At 42.3% G+C, this 24938-nt stretch overlaps 1 protein-coding gene across 2 annotated transcripts in view; it reads left to right on the forward strand.

Annotated features, from left to right (window-relative positions):
- Positions 1-6759: 6759 nt before the first annotated feature.
- Positions 6760-24938, forward strand: part of LRIG2 (leucine rich repeats and immunoglobulin like domains 2) — a 48228-nt gene continuing 30049 nt past the window's right edge. The window contains exon 1 of one of the 2 annotated variants that reach the window (XM_019730395.2): positions 6760-7227. In XM_019730395.2, the coding sequence (XP_019585954.2) occupies positions 6989-7227 (239 nt within the window). In that variant the 5' untranslated portion in view covers positions 6760-6988. The remainder of the gene's footprint in view (positions 7228-24938) is intronic. The other variant, XM_019730394.2, reaches the window with a different exon arrangement.

Genomic DNA, 24938 nt, shown 5'->3' on the forward strand with positions numbered 1-24938 from the left:
AGCAAAACCCACGTCACTGTCACCCAGGTCAAGAAACAGAATACTGCTGGAACTCCAGAAGCCCCCTATACTTGTCTATTCCTTACCAATCACAATCGTCCTCCTCCCTTCTAGAGGTAACCACTGTTAACTTTCATAGGAATTTTTTTTTTTTTTTTTGCTTTTTAAATAGTTTTTCTGCCAGGGTCTACGTCTAAATAAAATTTTCCCTGTTTTTAAGCTTTACATGAAAAGACTAATATAGTATGCCTTCTTTTATCATTTGGGATTTTGGCTCATGTTTGGGTTGCTTCCAGTTTTGGGCAATTACTACAATGTTGCTATCAACATCTTGGTACATGTATCCAGGTGCATCAGTATGCTTATCTCTAAGGTATATACCTAAGCATGGGATTGCTGGATCCGGACACATGCACATCTTCAGCTTTATTAGATAATGCCATGCTGCTTTCCAAAGTGGTTACCTAACTCCCATTCCCACTAAGCCTTTGGCGAGACTGCTCATTGCTCCACTTTCTTACCAACACGTGGGATTGTTAGGTTTTATAATTTTTGTCAATCTCACCTGGGTAGTGGTATTTCATTGTGCTTTTAATATTCTGTTTCCCTGACAAATATTGAAATTGAGCAATGTTTCATATGCTTTTTGGCTATCTCTATTGGGTTTTTTTTTTCCTCATTTGAAGTGCATGTTAAAATCTTGCACCCATTTTTCTTTTGGGTTGTTTGCTTTTATCTCATTGATTTGTAGGAATTCTTTGCAAATTCTGGATACTTTGGTGGTTATGTATGTTGCAAATGTCTTTTTATGGTGTCTTTTGTGAATGAAAACTTATTCTAATGTATTCAAGTTTATTGTTCTCTTCTTTTATGATTAATGATTTTTTTTTTCCATTTTAAGATATGCTTTTCTACTCCAAGTGAAGAAGATAGCCTTTACTATTCTCTTCTAAAAGCTCATGGTTTTGTTGGCAGTTACGAATAGTCACAGGAATATAAAATACAGCACAGGGAATATAGTCAGTAATAATGTAACAACTATGTACGGTGCCAGGTGGGTACTAGACTTATCGAGGGGATCACTTAGTAAGTTATATAAATGTCTAACCACTATGCTATACCTGAAACTTACTAAATACTGTATGCTAACTGTAATTGAAAAATACAAAAAAATAATAAAAGCTTCATGGTTTTGCCTTTCATTTTTGATCTTGAATTGATTTTTGAATGTGGTGTGAGAAAGGATCCAGTTTTATTTTTTTCCATATGATTATCTAATGATCTCAGCCTGTACTTTCTCCCCTGATCTGAAGTTCCAGCTGTGTCATAAATCAAATAGCCAGTGACGTCTCTGATATGTACCAAAAGTCTATTTAACTTTCTCTGTGGCAATACTATACTTTTTAATTGCTATAGCTTTCAAAACCTAAAACCTACCTTGACAGCTGGTAAATCAAGTTCTACATTTTTTTCCCCCAAGAGTATCTTTGCTATTATTTTCCTCTTACACTACCATGTACATTTAGGATTTTTATTGGGATTGCATTAAATCTACAAACGAACCTGGAGAGTTAACATCTTTAATAATAATATAATAATGATTCTTTCAGTCTAAAAGCATAGTATAACTCTCCATCCGCTTAGGTCTTTTTTTAAAAATACTTTTTAACAACATTTTATAATGTTCTCCATGTAATTTTTCTCTTACACTTCTTTGTTTGATCTAAGTATCTTTTAGATTTTATTGCTATTGCACACGAGATGTGATCAAACAATACAGTGAATGTTTAAATATAAAAAAATGTATTACAGTAAAAGACACATTGCCATTAATCCCTCCTTAAAATACTCCCCCTTGCTGCAAACACACTTATCCCATCGCTCTTGTCACTTTCTTAAGCAGTTCTGGAAGTCTTCTTTTGTGAATGTCTTTAGTTGCACTGTCGTGGCTGCCTCAATGTCCTGAATTAATTCAAAATGTTTACCTTTCATGGTCATTTTGACTTTGGGGAAGAGCCAGAAGTCACTTGGTGCCAGATCCGGTGAATAAGATGAATGAGGACACACTGTAATGTTTTTATTTGACAGAAATTGCCATATACCAGAAGCGATGTGTGATATGGAGCATTGTCATGATGGAGGATGATTTACAGCATATTTTAAAACACATCTCTCAACTATAGCTCACGCCTGACTGACTGCACTGAACAAGTTGAAACTTGTCCCATACTGTTACTAAGGTTTGACGTGCCACTTCCTCTATTGAAGAGGCACTTCCTGTGCCTTTCCGTTGGATGGCACTTGGTAGCAGCATTCACCATAGTTTGTGATCACAACAGAAAGGCTCTGTGTCACACATTGCTTCTGGTACAGCAATTTCTGTCAAATAGAAACATTACAGTGTGCGGGCCAGCCCGGTGGCTCAGGTGGTTGGGCCAAGGTCATCGGTTCAATTCCCACATGGGCCAGTGAGCTGCTCCCTCTACAGCTAAGATTGTGAACAATGGCTCTCCCTGGAGCTGGGTGGCTGTGAGCAGCTGGCGGTTGATGTGGGCTGCTGTGTGCTGCCATGAGCGGCTGGTGGCTAATGTGAGTGACCGGCAGCCAGCATGAGTGGCCGCCAGCCGGCGAGAGCTGCCATGAACTGCTGTGAACGGCCGACCAAGGACCACGACCGACTGCCTCAGCTGGGGAAACATAAGGCTCATAACACCAGCATGGGCCAGGGAGCTGTGTCCTACACAACTAGACTGAGAAACAACGGCTTGAACCGGAGCGGGGCAGGGGGTGGGGAGAAGGCAGAAGAAGAGGGGGAAGAAAACAAAACAAAACTCCAAAACTGTTTAAAAAAAAAAAAATTACAGTGTGTCCTCATTCATCTTATTCACCGGATCTGGTACCATGTGACTTCTGGCTCTTCCCCAAAGTCAAAATGACCATGAAAGGCAAACATTTTGAATCAATTCAGGACATCAAGGCAGCCATGACAGTGCAACTAAAGACACTCACAATAGAGGACTTCCAGAACTGCTTGAGAAAGTGGCAAGAATGATGGGATAAGTATTTTCAAAGTGAGGGAGAGTATTTTAAAGGGGATTAATGGCAATGTGCCTTTTACTGTAATACATTTTTAAAATTTAAACATTCACTGTATTTCTTGATAGCACCTCATATGCTGTCTTTAAAAATTATATTTTATAATTGCTAATTCATTAGAATAATACTGATTTTATTATGTTGAACCTTTTTACTCATTTCCAATCATTTACCTGAAGATTCTTTTAGATTTTTTCTTCAGATAATCATATCCCATGTGAGTGAGGGTAGTTTTGTTTCTTTCTTTAAAATCTTTTACTCTTTAAAGACCAGTTTGTTATGCACTCTTACAAATGGTGATCTTGTATTTAAATATGGCATATCTTAAAATAAAAAAACACACCTCATATCTTTAATGTCTTTGCTTGCCCTGGTTGGGACCTTTTGCTGCACTGGTTATGACCTCTGGTACAGTGTTATATAAACAGTGGTAGGCATTACTTTCTTGATCCTAATTTAAATGAACATTTTTAATGTTTCACTATTAAGTATGAAGTTTGCTGCAGGTTTTGGTAAATACCCTTTATCAGCTCAAGGAAGTTCATTGTGTTCCAAGTTGGCAAGAGTTTTTATAATGAATATGGCTGGAATATTATGTTTTACATACATATGTGATATATCTCATAGAGTAGATATTTACATATATCTCAAATGACATATGTGACCTATATTATGTATCATATAGTATATATGTGTGTTGAAGAAAAACCATATGACTCTTTGAGTATATGAAAAAAATATGTATTTATGTGATATATATATACAGAGGGTGCCAAAAAATGTATACACATTTTAAGAAAGGAAAAAACTGTATTAAAATTACGCTGATGATAACCACTTTGATAACCTCTTGTAATTGCAGAAGTCAAATGTGACTTGTATTCACCTTTTGTTATCCGTATATATTGAGTATTACAATTTTAATACAGTTTTTTCCTCTCTTAAAATGTGTGTACATGTTTTTGGCATCATACACACGCATACGTGGTCAGACAATTAAGTTCATGAACTCATGGTAGAAAAAGTGCTACATACCTCATTGCTGAATATCACTACAGTCACCTTCGAAGTACTCCCCTTGGGAAGCTATACACTGACACCAGCGCCTAGTCTACCCTTCAAATTGAAGCAATTTTGGAACTCTTTTTCTGGAATGGCCATCAGGGCGGTCATCGTATTACCCTTGATGTCCTGAATGTCATCAAAATGTCATCTTTCAATATTTCCTTTATCTTTGGGTAAAGAAAGAACTCACTGGGGGCTAGATCAGGTGAGTAGGCAGGGTGTTCCAATACAGTTTTTTGTTTACTGGCTAAAAACTCCCTCACAGGCAGTGTCATGTGAGCTGGTGCATTGTCGTGATACAAGAGCCATGAATTGCTGGTGAAAAGTTCAGGTGGTCTAACTTTCTCATGCAGCATTTTCAGTACTTCCAAATAGTAAACTTGGTTAACTGTTTGTCTAGTTGGTACAAATTCATAATGAATAATCCCTCTGATATCAAAATAGGTTAGCAACAGGGGCGGCCAGATGGCTCAGTTGGTTAGAGCGCAAGCTTTTTTATAACAAGGTTGCCGGTTTGATTCCCACATGGGCGAGTGAGCTGCGCCCTCCACAGCTAGACTGAAGACGAACTGCCACTGAGCTGCCGAGGGGTTGCTGGAAGGCTCAGTTGGTTAGAATGCAAGCTCTTAACAAGGTTGTGTGTTCAATTCCCTCATGGGATGGTGGGCTACGCCCCCTGCAACTAAGGTTGAAAACGGTGATTGGACTTGGAGCTGAGCTGCGCCCTCCACAGCTAGATTGAAGGACAATGACTTGAGTTGGAGCTGATGGGCCCTGGAAAGACACACTGTTCCCCAATACTCCCCAATAAAACAAACAAACTCTTTATTCCATTATTAATGAGAAATGGATCACTAAACTCCATTAAAAACCTGTATTTGCTAAATCTAGTTGGATATATTGGGGCTTATTCCATGATTCGTTTATTTGTGTGTGTATTGACATTTTTCATAATAAAGTTTTAAAAAATATTTAGGGAACTATATAGAGTGTAAGATAATCTCATCATACGTTCGTTTATCAAACATTTATCGAGTGTCTATTATGTGCCAGGTACTCTGCTAGCACATATGGGGAATATAAAGATATACAAGTACTAACAGAATGGTGAAAAATAATGTGCATGATGAATTAAGAGCTGGGAGGGACTCCTGGCTGGTGTGACCTGCAGCCCTTATTGGGGAGGACACAGGAGAATATTTTAATGAGACTAGAAGGAGGCTCTGAAACTATAATGCAGAGAGGTACTAAGGTGCCCTATTTTTTTGCCGGGCTCTTGCCTATGCCCATTTTCTTAGTGGAGGTCAAGCTCAACAACCCGGGAATGGAGGCCAAAAGTCAGTTTCACTCTGCTATCTTGGCTTTCAAAGTTTGGTTTGGATTAGAACATTGGGTATATCCTTGAGTCCAAGAAATATTTCAATATTAAAAAACAGAAAACAGGTTTTTAAATGCATAATTGTGACTCCAAACCTGCCATGGTAAGATTGATTTCAGTTACTCTCTAGTACAGCCCTGTGACCTAGGCATTAGCCTTCTTTTTAACCTGCTCAGGTTTTTAATGTATAAGAGTCAGAACACTCATACATAGTAATGCCAGCCTCTGTCTTTGGGCAACTTGGTTGAACCTTTCAGGGCTTGTTTCCTCATCAGCAATAACAGTCTTGCCAATTTCACAGTCATTGAGGGACCAAACAAGGTAACATGCAAAGGCTCTTTATAAAAGTATAAAAACTCTACATATAAGTGCACCATCACTATTATTCACTTATTCATAATCTTGGATATATATACATGACTGAGTGCGCTTAAGGTGGCTAGACATCACTGTTTCTAGTAGGTTTTCCATGGCCTCTTCTTCAGGATAAATAAAAAATTTCCTCACACCCAGCCTTCACTTTGTTGGCTGTTCCAACACTTTATCTACATGTTCCTTTAGCTTTTCTGAGAGCGAATGTGTATATAAGGACAGCATTCTCCAAAACAGAGGAAAGGAGTGTTTTCCTTAGAGACGTGACTCGCAGGAGCTGTCCTCCCAACATTTACTGAATTCTAAGCTGGAATAGAAGCTGAAAGTACACAGATGCATAAACCCGGCTCCTGCCCTTAGGACTTCACGGGTCCATCAACGGACAGTGATAACGTGCTTCCGGTTAGGAGAGCAGGAGTTGCCGCCCACTTGCAGGACTGCACCAACCGCTGGCGAGCAGGAGAGGGCGGAGGAGGCCTAAGCTCGGCTCCGGCGGCCGACGAGCCAGAAGGAAGCTCCCGCGCCGCTCTCGTGGCTGCGACTTGGAAGGCAGCCGGTCTGCCATTGCCTTTTCTTGGAGCCCAAAGATAAAAGATCCTTTTCTCTTACTATAGTAGATAGACCCCAAGTCGGGACCTCGGACTCGCAGCGCGGTCCCTACGCCGTCTTAAGGAGCCACTGCGCCCTCCAGTGGAAGAACGGCGATAGAACCCCAGAGGGGTACCCGAAAGTGCAGGACACCTTAAACTCCTCCTTTAAGGAACTCGCTGTCTCCGGCCCCGCCCCCTACGGGGTCCCGCCCCCGACGCGATCTCGTCCTGTGGCACCGATTGGTTGGCTTCTGTGCGTGAAGACGTTACGTTGTGGGGCGGGGCGGACGAGCGTTTTCTGTGGAGCTTCAGCGGTGTATGCTCGGCCGCCGCCCCCACTGCTGTGCAGTGTCCGCCCCTCTCCTGCCTTTAGAGGGCACAGGCCACCGCCGCGGCTTGCGGTGGTCGCACAGCCGCCCAGCGTCTCCGCTGAGCCACCTTTTCTATCTCGCGGCTCTTCTCGGCTGGCTCCAGGTCGGGGGTGAAAATGGCGCCGGCGCCTCGAGGCGTCCGGGAGGAGCCGCTGCTGGAGTGCGGGTCGGGACCACTTTCCCGGCTCCTTTTTCTCGCCCAGGCCTTCCTCCTCCTGCTGCCGGCTGCCCGGGCAGGCCTCTGCCCCGCGCCCTGCGCCTGCCGCATCCCTCTGCTGGACTGCAGTCGCAGGAAGCTCCCCGCGCCGAGCTGGAGGGCGCTGTCTAGCCCGCTGCCTCCCGACATCGCCAGCCTGTGAGTCGAGCTGCGGGGCGGTGGTGGTGGTGGTGGGGCGTCTGAGGAAAGGGGCGCTGCCCCTGCAAGGGGGACCGGAGGGCGACAGGCCTGGGCGCAGGGCGCGGTCGGGAGCCTGCGTTGTGCAGGGAAGGGCCGTGACCAGGTTATGAGCCGTGTCTTCGCGGGGGAGTGTGGGCAGCCCGAAAAGCCTGGTGTGAAGGTTCTGGACACTTGTGTGAAAACCACTTAGGATTCTTAGGGTCACGGAGTCTGTGAACCCCGGGCTGGGAGGAGCTGGGGCAGGGATATTGTCAAGGGCTCAATGGGCCTGGGCATCCGCGTTGACTCTGGGTAGTTGGCGCTCCTCGCCCATTTCGGGCTGCATCGCCCCGTGTGCACCTCAGCTTGAATGGTCCCCGGGCATGTGGTTTTATAACCACGGTCGCTAAAGACACGTGAACTGTCTTTGTCCCCAGTTCGCATTTTGGCTCATTTCTTGTGCTTCAGTTTTTATACGTAACAGGGTTAAAATGAAATGTGGTAGGAGATCCAGTCCTACCCCGAAAGAATATTAAGTAGCATTCTCGTTCTAATTTAGGATTCTCTGTAAAGAAGGGAAGGAGTATTCTTTCCAAAGTCATGTGATGCTTTAATTGTTTTCAGTGCATATTTCTTGTGGCAAAGAACCTAAAAATAATCCTCTTTGTTTACGTATGAGAAGCAAGTACAGTGATTGGGTGAATTCTTCGGGAGACCCCACTGCTGAGTGCTCATTTTGACAGGGCTGTGTTGGACAGTGGCACCTGGAGAGCTCGTTAACCTGAGTCAGCCTGGTGGCATTAGGAGCAACAGTAGGTATTAAAGGCTGCAATTATGGAACTTCATAACCACTTACGTACAGTTATTTCTCTGCCGCTAACTGAACAATTCATTTATTAATTGACAGACTTCTAATAGAGTCGTCTCTAAAAGAGTTGTCACAAGAAAGAATAGATTGAGGTGTAAATTAAAATATGAAAGGCTGTTTGAATTTCCAGTGGGAATAGAACACAATTAGTAGGTCCCTGTCTGCTGCCGAGGTTAAAGTGTTTATACATTTGCAAATAGGTTAGACTAGAAGGAGAGAAAGCTACCTCATAAACTCCTTGAGACACCTGTAGCTAGTTGTGGTTCTCTTGTTACACATAAAATTTAAAAATTCATATCAATGTGCAGCATAGTCTGAATTAAACCTAGGACAGCATCTGTGTAATGCAGCAAGTGTCTTTTTCTAAGAAATTGTTGGAACAGCTACCTGATCATGACAGAATAAATCTAGTGCAGGTTGAAAAACAGCACAATTTTATTTAGCTGTAATTGAAATAAGTGTGGCCTACTTTTTAAGATTCTCCAGTGGTAGGTAAACAATAATTAGAAATAGTTTTACATAAGATACATTACTTTGCGTCTCACTTTGATTTTTGTTTAATCATGACAAACTGTCTAAAGCCAAATGACATTAAAAAATTTTAAATGTTCTATAATGAAGTTGATATTTTCAATTGAAGTGAAATGCCATGGAGAGCAATTCTGTTGTAGAAATGTAATTGTATGGAGGTCTTACATTAGCAGAACTCTTAGAGTATTAAAAGATGGGATTGTGCTATTTTAAACTGACAATGTAACATTCTTTGGCAATTACCTTCAGCTATGAAACCACCAGGTACACATGGGTTTCTTTATGTAATTTTGAATGTTTAAAACACACGCAATACTTTAAAATATTAGTGATTCAAACTCAAATGCTCAGACGCGTGGTCATCATTGAAAAGATTGTAGACAAAATTCATTAATCCTGATTTTTGAAATATATATGTATGTATCTGCTCTTGGTTCCTGGCACAGAGCTGAAACCCTTGTAATTTCCTAGATGATAAGGGTACTAGGAGCATCTTTCTTTTTAATATTTGGTCTTTGACGCTGATTCCTGACATAGAGCTCCTAAATCCCTTGGAATTTCCTGGGTGATAGGAGTGTCTTTTGATCTAATGAGGCAACTGTTGGGGCTCCTGCATAGCTTCAGGATGGGGTCTGGTCACCAGAAAGACCAGTTGGTGATTAGAAGCTTGGAACTTCCAGTCCCAATCCCCTTCCTCCTGGGAGGAGAGAGGGGCTAGAGATTGAGCTAATAATTGATCATGCCTATGTGATGAAATCTATAAAAATCCCAAGAGTGTGGGATTCAGAGAGCTTCTGGGCTGGTGAACACATCTACGTGCCAGAAGGGTGGTGTATGTACCCCAACTCCATGGGGACGGAAGCTCCTTTGCCGTACCATTTCAGATCTCGCCATACGTGTCTGTTTGTATGGCTGTTCGTCTTTGTTCTTTATCATACAGTTTATTGTTTATTATATAACAAGCAGTAAATGTAAGTAAATGTTTCACTGAGTTCTGTGAGCTCTTCTAGCAGGTCATTGAATCTAAGGAGGGCGTCATGGAGACCTCCAATTTGTAGCTAAATTGGACAGAACTTGTGGGTCACATGGGGTCCTACTACTTGTGATTGGCGTCTGAAGTGGGGTACAGTCTTGTGAGACTGAGTTCTTACCCAGTGAGATCTGCACTAACTTCAGTTAGTGTCAGAGTTGAATTGAATTGCAGGATACCCAGCTGGTGGTGGAGAAAAGGTTGGTGTGGGGAAGAAAAATAAAACCAACAACGTATATCTGGTGTCAGAAGTATTATGTGTGTAAGTAAAGGAAGAAACAGGTGACAAAAAAAAATCTTTGCTTGATGAAAGTTTAGTCAGGCTCCTGAACCCTGTCCTAAACCGTCTGTTCACATCCTTGTAAAATGCAGTTTTAGCAAGAAGCCCCCACCCTCGATATATGATTGGGTGCCTCACCTATGCCATCTCCCAGGTGATGTCTGATCACCCTGACCTGTTTTCAGCAAGAATCCCGTTAGGTCTGTTTAGTCAGAACCCTCTTATCCCTGATGTTTTTCTCTTAGTATTTTCCATCCACTGACTCCATCCATCCCGTTCCTTAGCTATAAATTCCCAGTTACCCATGCAGTATTCCTAGTTGAATCCACTCTCCTTCCCCCACTTAAAAATTTCACTGTAGTGGTCCCTATGCCTATTGAGATAGTTCCCCACCCTGCAAAGTCTTCCTTACCACGCTTTATTAAGTATTATTGAATACTTTTTTCCTTTTAACAGTTATGGTACCACAGCTCCAATAGGATCAGATTCATCATTGGACCCCCGGACCTCTCACCCAGGACCCTAAGTGCGTACCTTTGAAGTTTTTATCTTCACTCCTGACTGATTGATCGGGGATCCATTGGTGAGTCCGAATCCTGAACCCTTGCTCTGGACAAACGTCCGTGGAAGCTGGTAAGGACAGATTTTGATTCTTAAGAGTCTGAGTATACTCCAGAAGATGAGATAGAATACCAGATAAACACAGGCTGAGTTAAAGTCCTAGGTTTCCCTGTTTTTAAGAAGCGCGCAGTCCTAGCCAAGCTGCTGTTCGTAAGAAGCTGGGTTAGAGGCCTGGGCTTCTTTGAAAGGTACCTGCTGGGCTGAAGTCTCTTCTTTCTGGCTCTTTTCTACCTGAGTGGGGATTATTCCCTGACACTGGGCTGGAAGTCTCTTCTTCCTGGCTCTTTTTTTTTTATCATGTCCTGGCTCTTTTTTTGACTATTTTCTGACTCTTTGCACTGGCAGTTCTTTCTTCCTGGCTGTCTGTGACACCTCTCAGTTTTCTGTATTAGATCATGGAACTTCTCAGTTGACTAACACCCTTGTTAAACCCCTGCCGAATATATTTTCTGCTGGCTCCGTCTACCTCCATTCTTGTTGGCAGGCCTTTGCTGAGAATAAGTGGAAATTCAATGGCCTCTTTGGGAAACTTGAGATGTCCTCAAACTGGCTCCCCTAAGACCTCTCCCCTCCCGTTGCCTCTGCTCCTCCTTTCTCCTCTTGTTACCTTCAGTCTTAACTCCAGTTCCCTTGACTCCTTTGATGTGTCCCCCTGCAGACATCTTCCTCCTCCATCCCTCTGTCCATCCTAGCCAGACCTTTTTTCATGCCAATCTCCATAGTCACTTGAACTTTGAGCCCCACCCTCCACAGGGGCAGTCAAGGGACTTAGAGACCCCCAAAAGCAACTACTTGAGGCTGAAAAAGAAAAAGACTAATTGGAAATGGACTGGATGTTTTAATTAGTTGGATGGGCTTTGGAGACATCCAGACAGCTGCTAGATATTTCCTTGGTCACTCACATATATGTAAATATAAGGTTGAGAAAAGGCAAGAGCTAATTATTTTATATAAATCAGTGAGTTTGTCTTGCTATGCTTTACTAACTCATAGCTAAAATTTTAGAATGAAAACTGTAAGATCTCTATTTGAGTCTGGATTTTATGTATATGTGTGTATGTTACAGATGTGTGATATTTTTCTACCTCTGGGAAGTATTACCAAATTAATTTATAAAATCCCTTGAAGGAGTTCTATTCAAATTGGCCTAGAAATAAACTAGTGCTCATATAAATTAAGTATTCCTGGAACTCAGAAATAGAGAAACTATCCCCATGTTTTAACTTTACATGATCTGGGATGATTTTCGTAAATAAAGCTAATTTGCAAGCTGTTGGTAAAATAACAACAGGCATGTCTTCAGAACTGTCAGCATTAAATATAGTGCAGATATACAATTTTTTTCCTACCTAGGTTTACTAGTCAGACAAGTTGTCTGTACTAGATGTTTAAGATTATAAAACTATAAATCCAAACTAAGAATAAAGTATACAATAAAAATGACTTGCTTGATGTGTGTCAAGCACAGCGGTGCAAAAAGAAGAAAAAGGGGAAAGACCATGTATTTAACCTTTCTAGGTATTTGCTTTTGTGATGCCTGCCTAACATGCATGTGTTGTAAAAATAGTTAATAGGAATATAACTTGAGATGATGGCAAGCTTTGTTTGGTGTTATGTCTGCCTAGGATAAAAATCGAGGTCATTTCTACGAACTGCTGAAACCTAAGTTTAAGTTTATGTATTTTTGGCATCTTGTTTTTATATGGTGTAGAGAAGCTAAAGCTATTTGGATCTATTAGTAAACATGTCCTTTGCTTTGCCATATTGAAAAATTGTACTGTGAGGGATCATATGCCTCTAGAAAATTGTGCAATTGTATATTCATAAGTTTACTAATCTACAGAATACTGACATAGGGCAGACCACAGTTGTCTACTTCCTAGTTTTCTCTGTAAAAGAAATGTTACTAATAGTTAAAAATTACAATCAATATATATAAATGAAACTATTAGAAACCATGAGAATGAAGAGAAACAACATCATATGCAAAGTATGCCAGGTATGAAGGATGTGTGTTTGTTCAGGGGAAAAAGGTAATTTTATTTTAAGGTAGACTGACTGGTTGTTCCAGAATGAGAAAGGGGAAATACAGGACAAAGACCAAAAGGATATTAGAAAAATGGTTGTGGATTTATAGAACAGGAATTTTGTGTGATTAAGTTGCTAAGATTGAATGGATTGGTTTATAAGTTAAAAATCAAACTTTAAAATCAAAAGTGTATTGATCAAAACTAGAATGCCAAAATTTTCTTGGAATATTTGCTCTAATTAATAAATTATAAAAAGGTTTTCTTTTATCTTTTAAATAATCTGCCTAGGAAACAGATTTTTATTTTTTGTTCCAAGTCAAGTTGTTGTCCTTTCAATCTTAGTTGTGGAGGGCGCAGCTCAGCTCCAGGTCCAGTTGCCGTTGCTAGTTGCAGGGGGCGCAGCCCACCATCCTTTGCGGGAGTCGAACCGGCAACCTTGTGGTTGAGAGGACGCGCTCCAACCGCCTGAGCCACCGGGCCGGCCAGGAAACAGATTTTGTGTCATCAAACTAATTTCCTGTGCTTCATCTTGTCTTTATCAGGTCTTTGATTACTTAAAAAAACTGAGTCTTCTCAATATTAAAAGAGCTAAAATTGGGCCGGCCTGGTGGCTCAGGCGGTTGAAGCTCCGTGTTCCTAACTCCAAAGGCTGTCGGTTCGATTCCCACATGGGCCAGTGGGCTCTCAACCACAAGGTTTGCTCGTTCAACTGCTCGAGTCCTGCAAGGGATGGTGGGCTGCGCCCCCTGCAACTAAGATTGAAAATGGCGACTGGACTTGGAGCTAAGCTGTGCCCTCCACAACTAGATTGAAAGAACAACGACTTGGAGCTGATGGGCCCTGGAAAAACACACTGTTCCCCAATTAAAAAAAAAAAAAAATTAAAAAAAGAATAGAGCTAAAATTTTTGTTTGTAACTGTGTAACTTTCTATATTTGCCTTAGAAATATTTTGTCACTTTGTTTAAATGAATAACTTAAGTATTGTTTCACAGTGACCTGTGATCTTCTTTAGCCAAGTGTTTGATATTTTTGACAACTTCACGAAATCAAATTCTAAATGGAGTCTTTCTGACCTCAAACTGACATTGAGATTTTCCGGAGGGCCCTGAAAAATCTCAACGGATTTGTCTCTCACCTTGTAAAAAAGAGATGTTAAACTAATCACGTTTATTTGGTATGTTAAATTACCTGGGAAGCATTGTCAAATAAGAAATGATGACAAACCTTCTTAGGTTATGTATGTATAGATAGATGGATGCTACTAATGTAGGTATTCCAGAAATGTATGAAGTTCATAGAAATTCGTCAGTACCCTTGTTGTCTAGTTCTTACATCAGAATTCTGTATGCCATAGAAATAACTAATTTCCTTATCAAATGAACTCTCATCAGAACTTTAACCATGGCCATGTTAAGCCTTTTTCTCATTCACAGACAAGTTTTTGTTTTACTCTCATTCTTCTGAAAGCATTTACAATCAGCTACAGGCAACAATGCTGCACGCTGGTATCAGTTGAATAACTTTAAGACCTTGCCCCTGGGCTGCGTAGGAATTTCCAGAACTAATGAAGAAGCTGATGGATTCATAAAACTGTTAACCCAGGATCAAGTGGAACAAGAGTTAATTACATGGGACTGAATGAACTGCTGAGGTTGATTATAATTTTATATGACTCTTCATTTGAAATATCGCTGGTTCTTTAATGTTTTGTTTTCCAGATTTAAAGAATCCTTTTTGCTGTTCTCTTAAGCTATCAGTAGCTAACAACAGTCTGGTCAATTATACTTTTGCAAACAAATACGAAACAATTGCTTTGTCCCTAACTGACCCCTTCAGAATTCAGAAACTCTTAGTGAGTATGCATTCTGATTTTTATGATAATATAGTTATTTTGCATAAGTTCAGGAAGAATCTGTTTTTGTAGCAGAGCACCATGGGAAACATTGGTTATATTATTACCAGGCTTTGACTGGACAGTGATGTATGTGGGCTCTGGATTAAGGGACTAAGACTGACCTCGTGGAGCCAATGTTCTTGGAGAAACGGGCCTGGGACATGGCCTGCAGGCTTCCCAGCCTTATAGGTGAGGAGGGAAGCTCACTTCCAGACACGCCCAGGGACCTCAGCATATGTGGGGACCTTGAGAAGAGAGGAATTCACCCAGATCTATAGGTATCGGATTCCCCAATCTGGTGGCTGGTTCCTGAATTGGCTTCCTAGCCTTGAGCGGCTTTTCAGAGTCTCATTTGAGCTTCCTTATGAAAAGTTCCCCAAAAGTAAACTCAAAAAGAGCCTTTATGGCCAGTCGCTATTCTTGCTGCACTTATGGAAATAATCGGAACAGATCGAAGGAGACCAGAATTATTTTGTAAGTAAGAATTAAAAGGTTGACTGTAGAGAGGATTTTTTGTTTGTTTCGATGCAAACCAATAGTGTAACCTGTGGGGTCTGTTCTTGCATGTTTTGCCAGTTTTTACCAAGTTCTCAATTCTAGTTTCCTCCAGTATCTGGTTGTAACTCTCCAAACTAAAGTTTCCAGCTTTTCTTCCGTCCTCTTGACTTGGCATCACTAAGAACTATAACTGCCCTTTTCTTGAAACCCTGCAAGCTGAAGCTGGTTGACTTGATATAAACGTAAAAAAACAAATTACCACAGCAGGTCATGTATGGGCAACTTCTGTGCCTCCTGCTCTGTGGACCACTCATCAGTTCCAGAACACCTGATGCCCTCACCAGAGACATTCAGACTGCAACCAGGAAAATTCTTTCGGTGGCCACTGGCATTCTCACTCTACCATTTACACATGCTTCCAACTCAAGTCTAAAAATCTCAGCTGGCTGCCCTCTGGACTCAGAACTGGGTTTCTACCTTTTGACTTCTTCTTTTACTTTCATAGAAACTCCCTTCATTAAATGCCTGACTGCTGGTACCACCAAGCACATAGCCTCTAGTAACAAGTCCCAGCAGACGCCTCACCTGGTCCTTAGTGAACAAGAGGCTTACTGAATGAGAAAATAGACTGATACTGTTCAGAGGAAAGAAATATGTCTCTTCTTTTTTGAACAAGAGGGTACTGGCAAAGATTCTTTGACAAACGTTTAGTCAGACTCCTGAAAGTTCTCCTAGGCCTATCCATATTCTTCCTTATAAAATGCAGTTTAAGCCAGAGCCCTGCTCAGTTAGTTTAATGAGAAGCCCCCCACTTGATACCTGATTGAGTTTCGTCCACCGTCCCTCGGGTGCTGTCTAATCACGCTGGCCTCTCCAGTAAGAATTCACTTAGGTCTGTTTAGCCAAAACCCCCCTAAGCCCTGTTGTTTCTTCTTAGTAATTATCCATCCATTGGCCTGGGCTGACCTCCCTGCTCCTTGGCTATGAAGTCCCCCTTACCCATGCAGGATTTGGAAGTGAGCCCAATCTCTTTCTGCGACTGAAACATTTCACCCCCGTGGTCCCTGTACCTATAGAGATAACCTGCACCCCCAGGGGTAAGGTCTTCCTTACTGGGTTTTAACAAGTGCCATTGCATATTTTAACAGGGAGTTTTTCCTAGACCTTTGGTGTCATAGAAACGAGATGTGCTAGAATGGCTCTGGCTCACAGAAACGTGGTTTGGGAAGAGAAAGGATACAAGGGTGGGGGATGCAGAACCTTGATTCCTGGTGGTCACGTGGTCACCCATGGCATGGAGCAGTGGCTGTGCTGCTCTCAGTTACCAAAGGTAAAAGCTACCAGTGGAATTCAGTTCCCAGCTTGTTGGTTCACTGGATGCATAAAGAAATAGAAACTAATAAGAAAAAGGCCAAATGGTTAGTCCCTTGATTATTTTATCTGTAATAGCTAAATGAAATTAAAACAGAATGCTGGGTCAGACCTTGATGCTAGACCCAGCTCACTTCTCAGTGAGTCTGAGCTTTGGCCACTCGCCTCAGTGCTGGCCCCCACGGGAAAATTACACAAAGACTACAGCAAGTGCCTCTAACACCCTGGTCACCGAAAAGGTAGTCGGTGTGAGGAAGGGCAAAACCAAGAAACTGTTTGAAACCAGGGAGGGCCGTGTGAAGGAGTTGTTTTATTTCGTGGATGAGTAACGTCAACTTCTTGAAGAACCTTTACTAAAATGGACGGTGAGAGTAATTAATTTAGGAGCAGTATCTGGTTTTAAAGGCTGCAGTGGGGAAGAGCAGGTTTGGGTTGATGCAGGATTTATACCTCGTTATGAAACAATCACAGATGGCGATGTGTGATCCAGACACAAAGCAGGTTTCCCCGAGGGAACGGCCCGCCTGGTGGACTGGGTAAAAGCCACTGCAAGATCTTTTGACCCTGAGAAAGGGACTGCCATTTCCCCCTATAAATGCCAAGTGGGACACCTCTAATGAGGCAGATGATATGTTTTGTATATAAGCCTGGTTGGGATTATCTTTATGATAATATTCACCTGCTGAATATGCCAGTTACCCAGTTCATGGGAAATGCTGTGTTTAATGGGGACTCTTTTACATGGACACCCCATGTAACCTTACTGCTGCAAAACCAAGGGATAGTTGGGGAAATCTTATGTATTTGCTGTCTCAGCTTCCCCTCCTGGGTCTTATAGATGCTAATGAAAATATTAGGTTAATTATCAGCAGAATGAGAAAGAGCAGAGGAGAGAGTGAGGGATTGGTTTTAACAAGGCAGAAAAGTTTAAATGATTATTAAGAAATAAAGTGAATAAAGCAAATATTATTTGGAGCCAAACAGGAAAAAGGGAAGACTTGTGGGACTCACCCAGCAGAATGGAAAGCTTTAGATGGCTATTAAAAAATGGGATGAATAAAACAGACATTGATGGGGTTAAAACAAAAGTTTTAATATAGCTCTACCTAAGGTTGGGCAGGCCAAAGGGACCACCTTCTGGTTCCCCAACATTAAAGGACCCCAAACCCGTCTGCTTTATTTACTCCAGTATGGAGAAATTTAAAAGTCCAAAGGCAGAGGTTACAATGAGAAACCTGAGCAGCAATTGCTTGGGACATTGGTTAGGCTGATTGAATGAGAAAAATTGACAAAAGGGCCAGGGTCCCTTGGCTCAACCCCTGCCAGGGGTAGGTTGGGGGGAGTGTCCAAAGCCTTACAGTGGGTGAAATGGTCAGGAGTCGGAGAAGAGAACTTCCAGGATTGCTTGATATGGGAGCCTCTTGCACTGTGGTACCAAATCCATTGGTAAAGCTATGACGCAATTGAGAGACCATAAAAAATACACAAGGGTTGATAAGATTATGAGAGTTGGAATGTTCAGACAGGCTTTATGTGAAGAAGTTGTATGTCCTTTATCAGAATATTTTACGGACATGGACGTTAGGTCTGGCTGGAGAACACCTCCCCTAACTAATATTGTAAAACCAAATCCTTTTAGTAAAGTCCTAATGGAGGTTACAGTTAGGAATGTAAAGAGGAGTGTAGGAGAATTGGTACATCTGAACAGGCTTTTATCTGGTTGTATTATAGAGATAGACATTGTATCTGACTGGGGAATGTCTCCTCTACCAAGAATTGTAAAACAGAAGGCATGTAAATGCACCCCTCAAGCAATACTAATTGGACCTGCCAAACGGGAACCAGTAAGATTGCTCAGTCACAGTGTAGACTAGGAGCCGGAGTGCTGGCAGGGACAGATTCTTTGTGACAGCCTGTCGTGCTCTCCCAGCAACGACTGCTAGAACTTTGGACGAGAGAATTTCCATTTGAAGGGCAACTGCTGGCTTGCGATTGGGCAGGAATCGAACTGCCACGATGACTAAAAGCCATAAAAGGAATCCTGAAACCTGAAACACTGTGCTGTCTTGTGTAATTTCGGGTAAGCCCTCCAATAGGGGGGGCAGTGCCCAGAAGAGTCCATAGTAAAATGGAAGTGGTTTATACAGGATCTTGCTGCCTGGCGAATGCAAGGAGGACGTACCCATGAGCAAAGAGGCTCTTTTCCTCTTTGGCGCTGGATTCTATTGTCACTTGGGCAGTGTCCTATAAACAGCTCATAACTGACCAACAAGGAGCTGCTGGTTTGTGGATGGCAGTTCCAAGATGAATGGACAATATCCTACTTGCAAGGCCACCACTCTGATTGAGGAAGGTAAAGACAAATTAGCGCGTGGGCTGAATCGCATGCTCTTTTCCTAGCAGTAATGGAAGAATTGAACTGTGGTTGATAAAAGCTCCTGTCTGGCTTTTACTGACTCATGGGCCGTGGCCAATGGCCTGGCCGATGGTCAGGCAGAGGAGCAGTGGGATCCTGGCCTAGGAGAGGGATGCACAGACAGCCCTATGGGAATCCCTGAGAAGTTGAGGGGTGCATAAGGTAGGACATGTCGATGCCCATCAGAAGAACCCCCTTCCAGGTTCGGAAGGCGATTGGCGTCAACAAGCAGATGTCCCTGTGTGCTTGCTTGGGGTGGCCACGGGGTGCATGTGATGAGTGGATCTGGGGGCACTGCAGCTGTGCAGACCTGATGTTCCTGTTGCACCCCCGAGGCTCAGAACGCCAGTAAGATCTGTGTCTGCCAGCAGAAGAGACGGAGGCCACAGGTGGCCATGTGGCAGATTCCCTGGTGGGAAGCGTCTGTTCCCTGAACAGAGCTGGCAAGTGACACTGATGCTGGTAACCCTGGGGGGCTACAAACGGGTCCTGACAGGAATACACGCTGACTGGATTGGGCTTTGCTTATTGGGTAGTAGATGCAAATGCTCAGAGTGCCGCAGAAGAACCGGCACAGAAGGTAATTGTACCAGTTCAGATGGCTGGCCGTCATTCCTGCAGACCAAGGAATACATTTATAGCCCATAATGCCCAACAGTGGGCAGAGAGATCCTCCTCAGAGTACATGCAGTAAGTCCTCACTTAACGTCATCAAAAGGTTCTTGGAACTTGGTGGAGTGACGATAATGATACCAGTTTTACTCTAGGCTAATTGATGTGACCAAGTGTCTACAGCAGGGGTGTCTGAACTGCAGCCCGCGGGCCCACTGTGGCCTGCGATCCATTGTTAATTGGCCCGCAGCAAATCCCAAAAATATATTTAGTTTACTTAAATAAACCAGGTGAGGCAATACGTACTTCACCTTGAGTGAGTGGCCCTTGGTGAAAACTGTTGAAAAAAGTTTGGACACCCGTGGTCTACAGCATCTCATCAACGTTATAACTAAATGATATAATTTGAGGACCTGCTGTACTAGTTTGAAAGAGAATTGGAATGGGCAGTTAAAACATTGGTTGTCTAAAATGGGGGAGATAAAAGATGTGAAGGGCTGGCTTACTTACCTTACACTCAACATTAGGTGCGGCTAAAGGAGCGGCCCCACTAGATTGAGCCCTCTTTTTTTTCTGGTGATTATGGGGAAGGATGCTGGAATGACAATTAAATTCTTACCAAAGGAAGAGTGCGCCGGTGTAACAACTATACTTTTTTTTTCCCCCTAATTGATGAAGTGGTCATAGGACGGAGGCTGCAAATAGAGGTGCTGGAAACGGGATGATTCCTAAGCAGGAAGCTACATTTTTAAACTTGAGGTCAAAATTCCTAAAGGCCTCATGGGGGTGGGTCATGCTTTCACTGCATCTGGCAAAATTACGGTTAACAGGGAATGCCGATGCAGTGCTGGGTGCGAAAGAGAGCCCCATAGTTCTGCCCTATGTGACCTTACCCAGCTGCAGAGTGAACTGAGGCACGTGCTAGACTAGTATTGCTGTGTCCAATCTAGACCAGCACAGTGGCGGAGCCTGCGCTCTCTTCCAAAGGTGGAAGAGTTTGGGTGTAAATGAAGAGCAGGAGCAATAGTAGCTGCGGGTAAGGGAATGAACAAATGGTTGTATAATGAGGGAAAGCCAGTATTAATACCTCGAGAGGGGCTCAGAGTAAGCGGTGGCATTGTCTTTTAGCTCAGGTATACCAGTTGACTGAAAGGATGAGACTGTGTATTTACTTAGACCATTCCTGCTTTTGGAACCTGACAGGATTAAATGGAAGCCTGCAAACCCAAGCCGCCGGTGCCTGGAAAGCTTTTTTTTTTTTTTTTAAATTAGTTTCAGGTGTACAAAACAATGTAATAGATATTTATCATTTATATCCCTCACACAGTGATAACCCCCCTCCCCTCATCTACTACCCCTCTGACATCGCATACAGTGGAAGGCTTTTTTATGTATACTGTTTTTGCTGTAAGGGGTCTGTGGCCAGACACCAAAAGGGTAGGCTGTGGAATAATAGGAAATATGTATATTGGTCTCTACCCCGGGTTCCTGGCACAGAGCTCCTAATATCCTTGTAATTTCCTAAGTGATAAGGACACTAGGAGCATCTTTCATTCTAATATTTGGTCTTTGCAATTTGTCTTTAATTGTTTTAAACCACAAGGGGGTGAATTGAAAATGAGTCCTTTTAAAAAAGGTTACCGGGCCGGCCCGGTGGCTCAGGTGGTTGGAGCTCTGTGCTCCTAACTCTGAAGGCTGCCAGTTCGATTCCCACATGGTTCCAGTGGGCTCTCAACCACAAGGTTGCCAGTTCGACTTCTTGAGTCCTGCAACAGATGGTGGGCTCTGTCCCCTGCAACTAAGATTGAACACGGCACCTTGAGCTGAGCTGCGTCCCGGATGGCTCAGTTGGTTGGAGCGCGGGCTCTCAACCACAAGGTTGCCAGTTCAATTCCTCGAGTCCCGCAAGGGATGGCCGGCTGCACCCCCTGCAACTAGCAATGGCAACTGGACCTGGAGCTGAGCTGCGTGCTCCACAACTAAGATTGGAAGGACAACAACTTGACTTGGAAAAAAGTCCTGGAAGGACACACTGTTCCCCAGTAAAGTCCTGTTCCCCTTTAAAAATAAATAAATAAAGGTTACAGATTAGATTTTCCATCCAGTTAAGGTCCTTCATGTTGCCTCAGTTTTTGCTGTTTACCTTTATTTTCCACTTCCTCCTTCCAATTTATGTCCACGTTTTCAGGGTACTTCTTTCAGAGAAGTGGGATTGGCCCTGGGGCTGTGCATACAATGGATTAGCAACCTGGTTCCCTCTGTGACCAACTGGGTAGGACTTGTCTCGGCCTCTAGGCCTCCAGAGGCAGGAATCAAGAGGCAGCTCTACTTGATCTGGACAGTATCACCCTGTTCCAAGTCTACACTCCAGCGTAAAGAACTGTGTGCTTGTTCCTGGAAAGATTCCTCAGCCCTTCTTTCCCCTTAACCCTCATTCTCACACCAGCCATTGGCTGCCTGAGACCAGCCCCAGTCTCATTATGGCCTTTATTCGTGTTTACCAGGCTCCACAAGTATCTCGGGGCTTGCAATCTCTCTCCTTTGCCAGAGACAACCTCGACCCCTTCTTGCCTTTATTTTTGTCTATAGTAAGCATCATATTCTGATAGGTTATATATTTTACTCTGTCTTCTTTTCAGTACAGTGTACATACCTATTTATTCATTGCTGTAGACCAACAGTGACCAGCAGTAGGTACTCAAAAATACTTGTTGAATGAATGCAGTAAATAATTATAGAAAGTATGAGGCTGTGTTTTTTGAGGGAGATGAGGAGAAACATCCAAAGCAGTCCTTTCTCATTTGCTTCTCTAGATGATTTCTTTTCAAGGTACCTCATTCTCCATAGTAAACGTTATGAATGAATCAAGGCATTATCTTAGCTAACTATTTGTATTTTAAGATCATTTGTAAACAAGAAAAATTCTATATATAGACACATCAAATTACTACTGACTTTAGCTCCCATTTCACTGTCTGGGATGTTTTGTCTAATTGCACCAAAATTCACAAAAACTTGCATGCACAAATAATCTTTCATTTATTCTGGTCATCTTTGTTTTTAATAGGTCTTTGCAGCATCTATTAGATACTCATTAATATTAATGAAGAATAAGTTGCATGCAGAGTGTCATGGCTTGCAGCTGTCGTTTGAGGGTTGTTTTTTCTGGAATTTTAAAAAATTTATTGGGGTGACAATTGTCAGTGAAATTACATAAATTTCAGGTGTACAATTCTGTATTACATCATCTGTAAATCCCATTGTGTGTTCACCACCCAGAGTCAGTTCTCCTGTTTGAGGGGTTTTTAATAGTCTACAACTTCATTCCAACCTGTGTACCAGCCATGCATTTCTTCTTTTTTTTTTTTTTAATTAAAGTTTATTGGGGTGACAATAGTTAGCAAAGTTACATAGATTTCAGGTGTACAATTCTGTAATACACACGTCATCTATATATCACACTGTGTGTTCACCACCCGGAGTCAGTTCTCTTTCCATCACCATACATTTGCAGCCATGCATTTCTATAGTTGGGATACTTTAAAGGCATCGTGGATGTCTCACATACCCTCTGTTTCTAGGCGCTAGTGGAAACACCAGTTTTATTCTTCAGAAGAAACAGACCTACTGGTAAATCCCTAAAGCACATTTGGGGGGAAGGGGAATGCACTGCCATCATGTTTCCTGAATCTAATATACGTGTCTTTGGTTCGCACGTTACTGTTACAATGAACTGTTTCACTTCCAACAGTCATTTCACAGCATACACAATATGCTTTTTTTTTTGCGTTAAGGAGTTTAATATATTTCATCTTCTTTATCCTCCTCTATCTGGGGATGTGGTAGACAGAAGATGTGAGCCCTTGAAATTGGAATCCAGAAGGAATATTTAGTTTGCTACATGAATAAGGTATTGTTGGGGAATAGTTCCAGTTAATTAAGGTTTTACTTTGGGAAGTGGATTATGCCTGCATGTGCAATAGAGAAGGTGACAGTACTGGACCATCCTGTTTCAAATCTAGCATCATATCATCAACTATTTGCTCACTGACCTAAGCATTTTATTTGTATCCGTTTAATCTTGTAAGCACCCCAGTGAGATTGGCACTAGTATTCTCGTTTAACAGTAGAGGAGACTGAAGTTCAGAGAGGTTAAATGACTTGCCCAGTGTCCCAGAACTGAGCCTGCAAAAACTCTATTCTTAAATGTAACTGTAGAATTTATATTTGCTGTGTATTGTTGGTTGTATTTCCCCCAATGAAGCAATATTTTCAGTCATTTGGAACCCAGGGGAGATAATGGAAGAAAATAAAACATGCCTCTTATTCTTAAAATGAATGCTCTCATCTTCCTACCATCTCCAACTTTTTGGATTCATAGAAAAAGTGTTGTACAGTGTATTACAAATAAGTGCAAATGAAAGATAGAAAGTTTAATTTGGAATAGCATTATGCTTCATGCTATAATAAAATCTTATTTATCCTAAAGATACTTAATATTTCCAGCCATTTCTAGTTCACCCACAAAGTGAAAATGCTTCCAGGAAGCATGTGTTCATGAAGGAGCCTCTCAGATCTCATTTCCTCCTGTTTGAGGCACGTCTAACAGGCACTGCGGTGTCCTAGCCTGTGGCAGTTGATGAGAAGCAACAAATTAGAAAAAATTGAAGCAGCCTTGTTACAGACAGAAAGGCTGACAGTTCCAAGAAGAGATAGCTTTTGGTGTAAAGCTGTTAGTGGTAAAGAAAAAGCAAATTTAAAAGCAGACAGAATGTTGAAGGTTGTTTTAGAGTCCTTGTCTTCAGTATGCTCCGAGTGTTTGCCATCATCAGCCAAAAGAAAGGGCAGATTACGCTGGCTAAACACACGAGCATCGTCATGCCCAAACTATTGGATGGAATAGGTCCTTTTAACTTGTGCAGAGGGCCCCTTTGAAGAAGTTTTGTCATTGTTGCAATTCACAGTCTGGCCTGTTAGTGCCGCAGATTCTGGAAGACAGAGATGATGGACAGTGACTCAGAAGTGTCCCTGTGTGAGTGGGCAGGAGCACACCCCTGCCTCTCCGTGTCTGCAGGACTTCTTCGCAGTTAGCTCGCAGAACTGGTTCTCCTCCTCAACCCGTTGTGATTGCTCTGTCCATCCTATAAATTATTTACACCCTGATGGTACTAAACGACTACGTTAATGGCACCTCTGGCTCCACAGGAGATCAAGAACCTTAATAATTCATCATTTATTACAGATACAGCCCTGTAGATTAGCATGAGTGGGAGCTGAGTTTACAGTCCTGAGGTAAAGCCTTCTCTGAGGCCTTTACTCTCCAAACATCATATCCATAAATATTCAGGTATTGGTGGTGTTAAAAAATAAAGATTATTGACTGTTACAAAGCTTTAGCCTCTTTAGGTTATGTTTATCAAGCATTAGATTATTTCAAAATTTTAAGTACATTTAAGGGATATGTCAAGGGGGAAAATTTTGAAAGACAGTTCTCCATTTCAGGACTCTTGCTTTAATAAAAAACAACAACAAAGAAA

Source organism: Rhinolophus sinicus, linkage group LG14 (assembly GCF_036562045.2).
Source record: "Rhinolophus sinicus isolate RSC01 linkage group LG14, ASM3656204v1, whole genome shotgun sequence".
NCBI classification, from domain to species: Eukaryota; Metazoa; Chordata; class Mammalia; order Chiroptera; family Rhinolophidae; genus Rhinolophus; species Rhinolophus sinicus.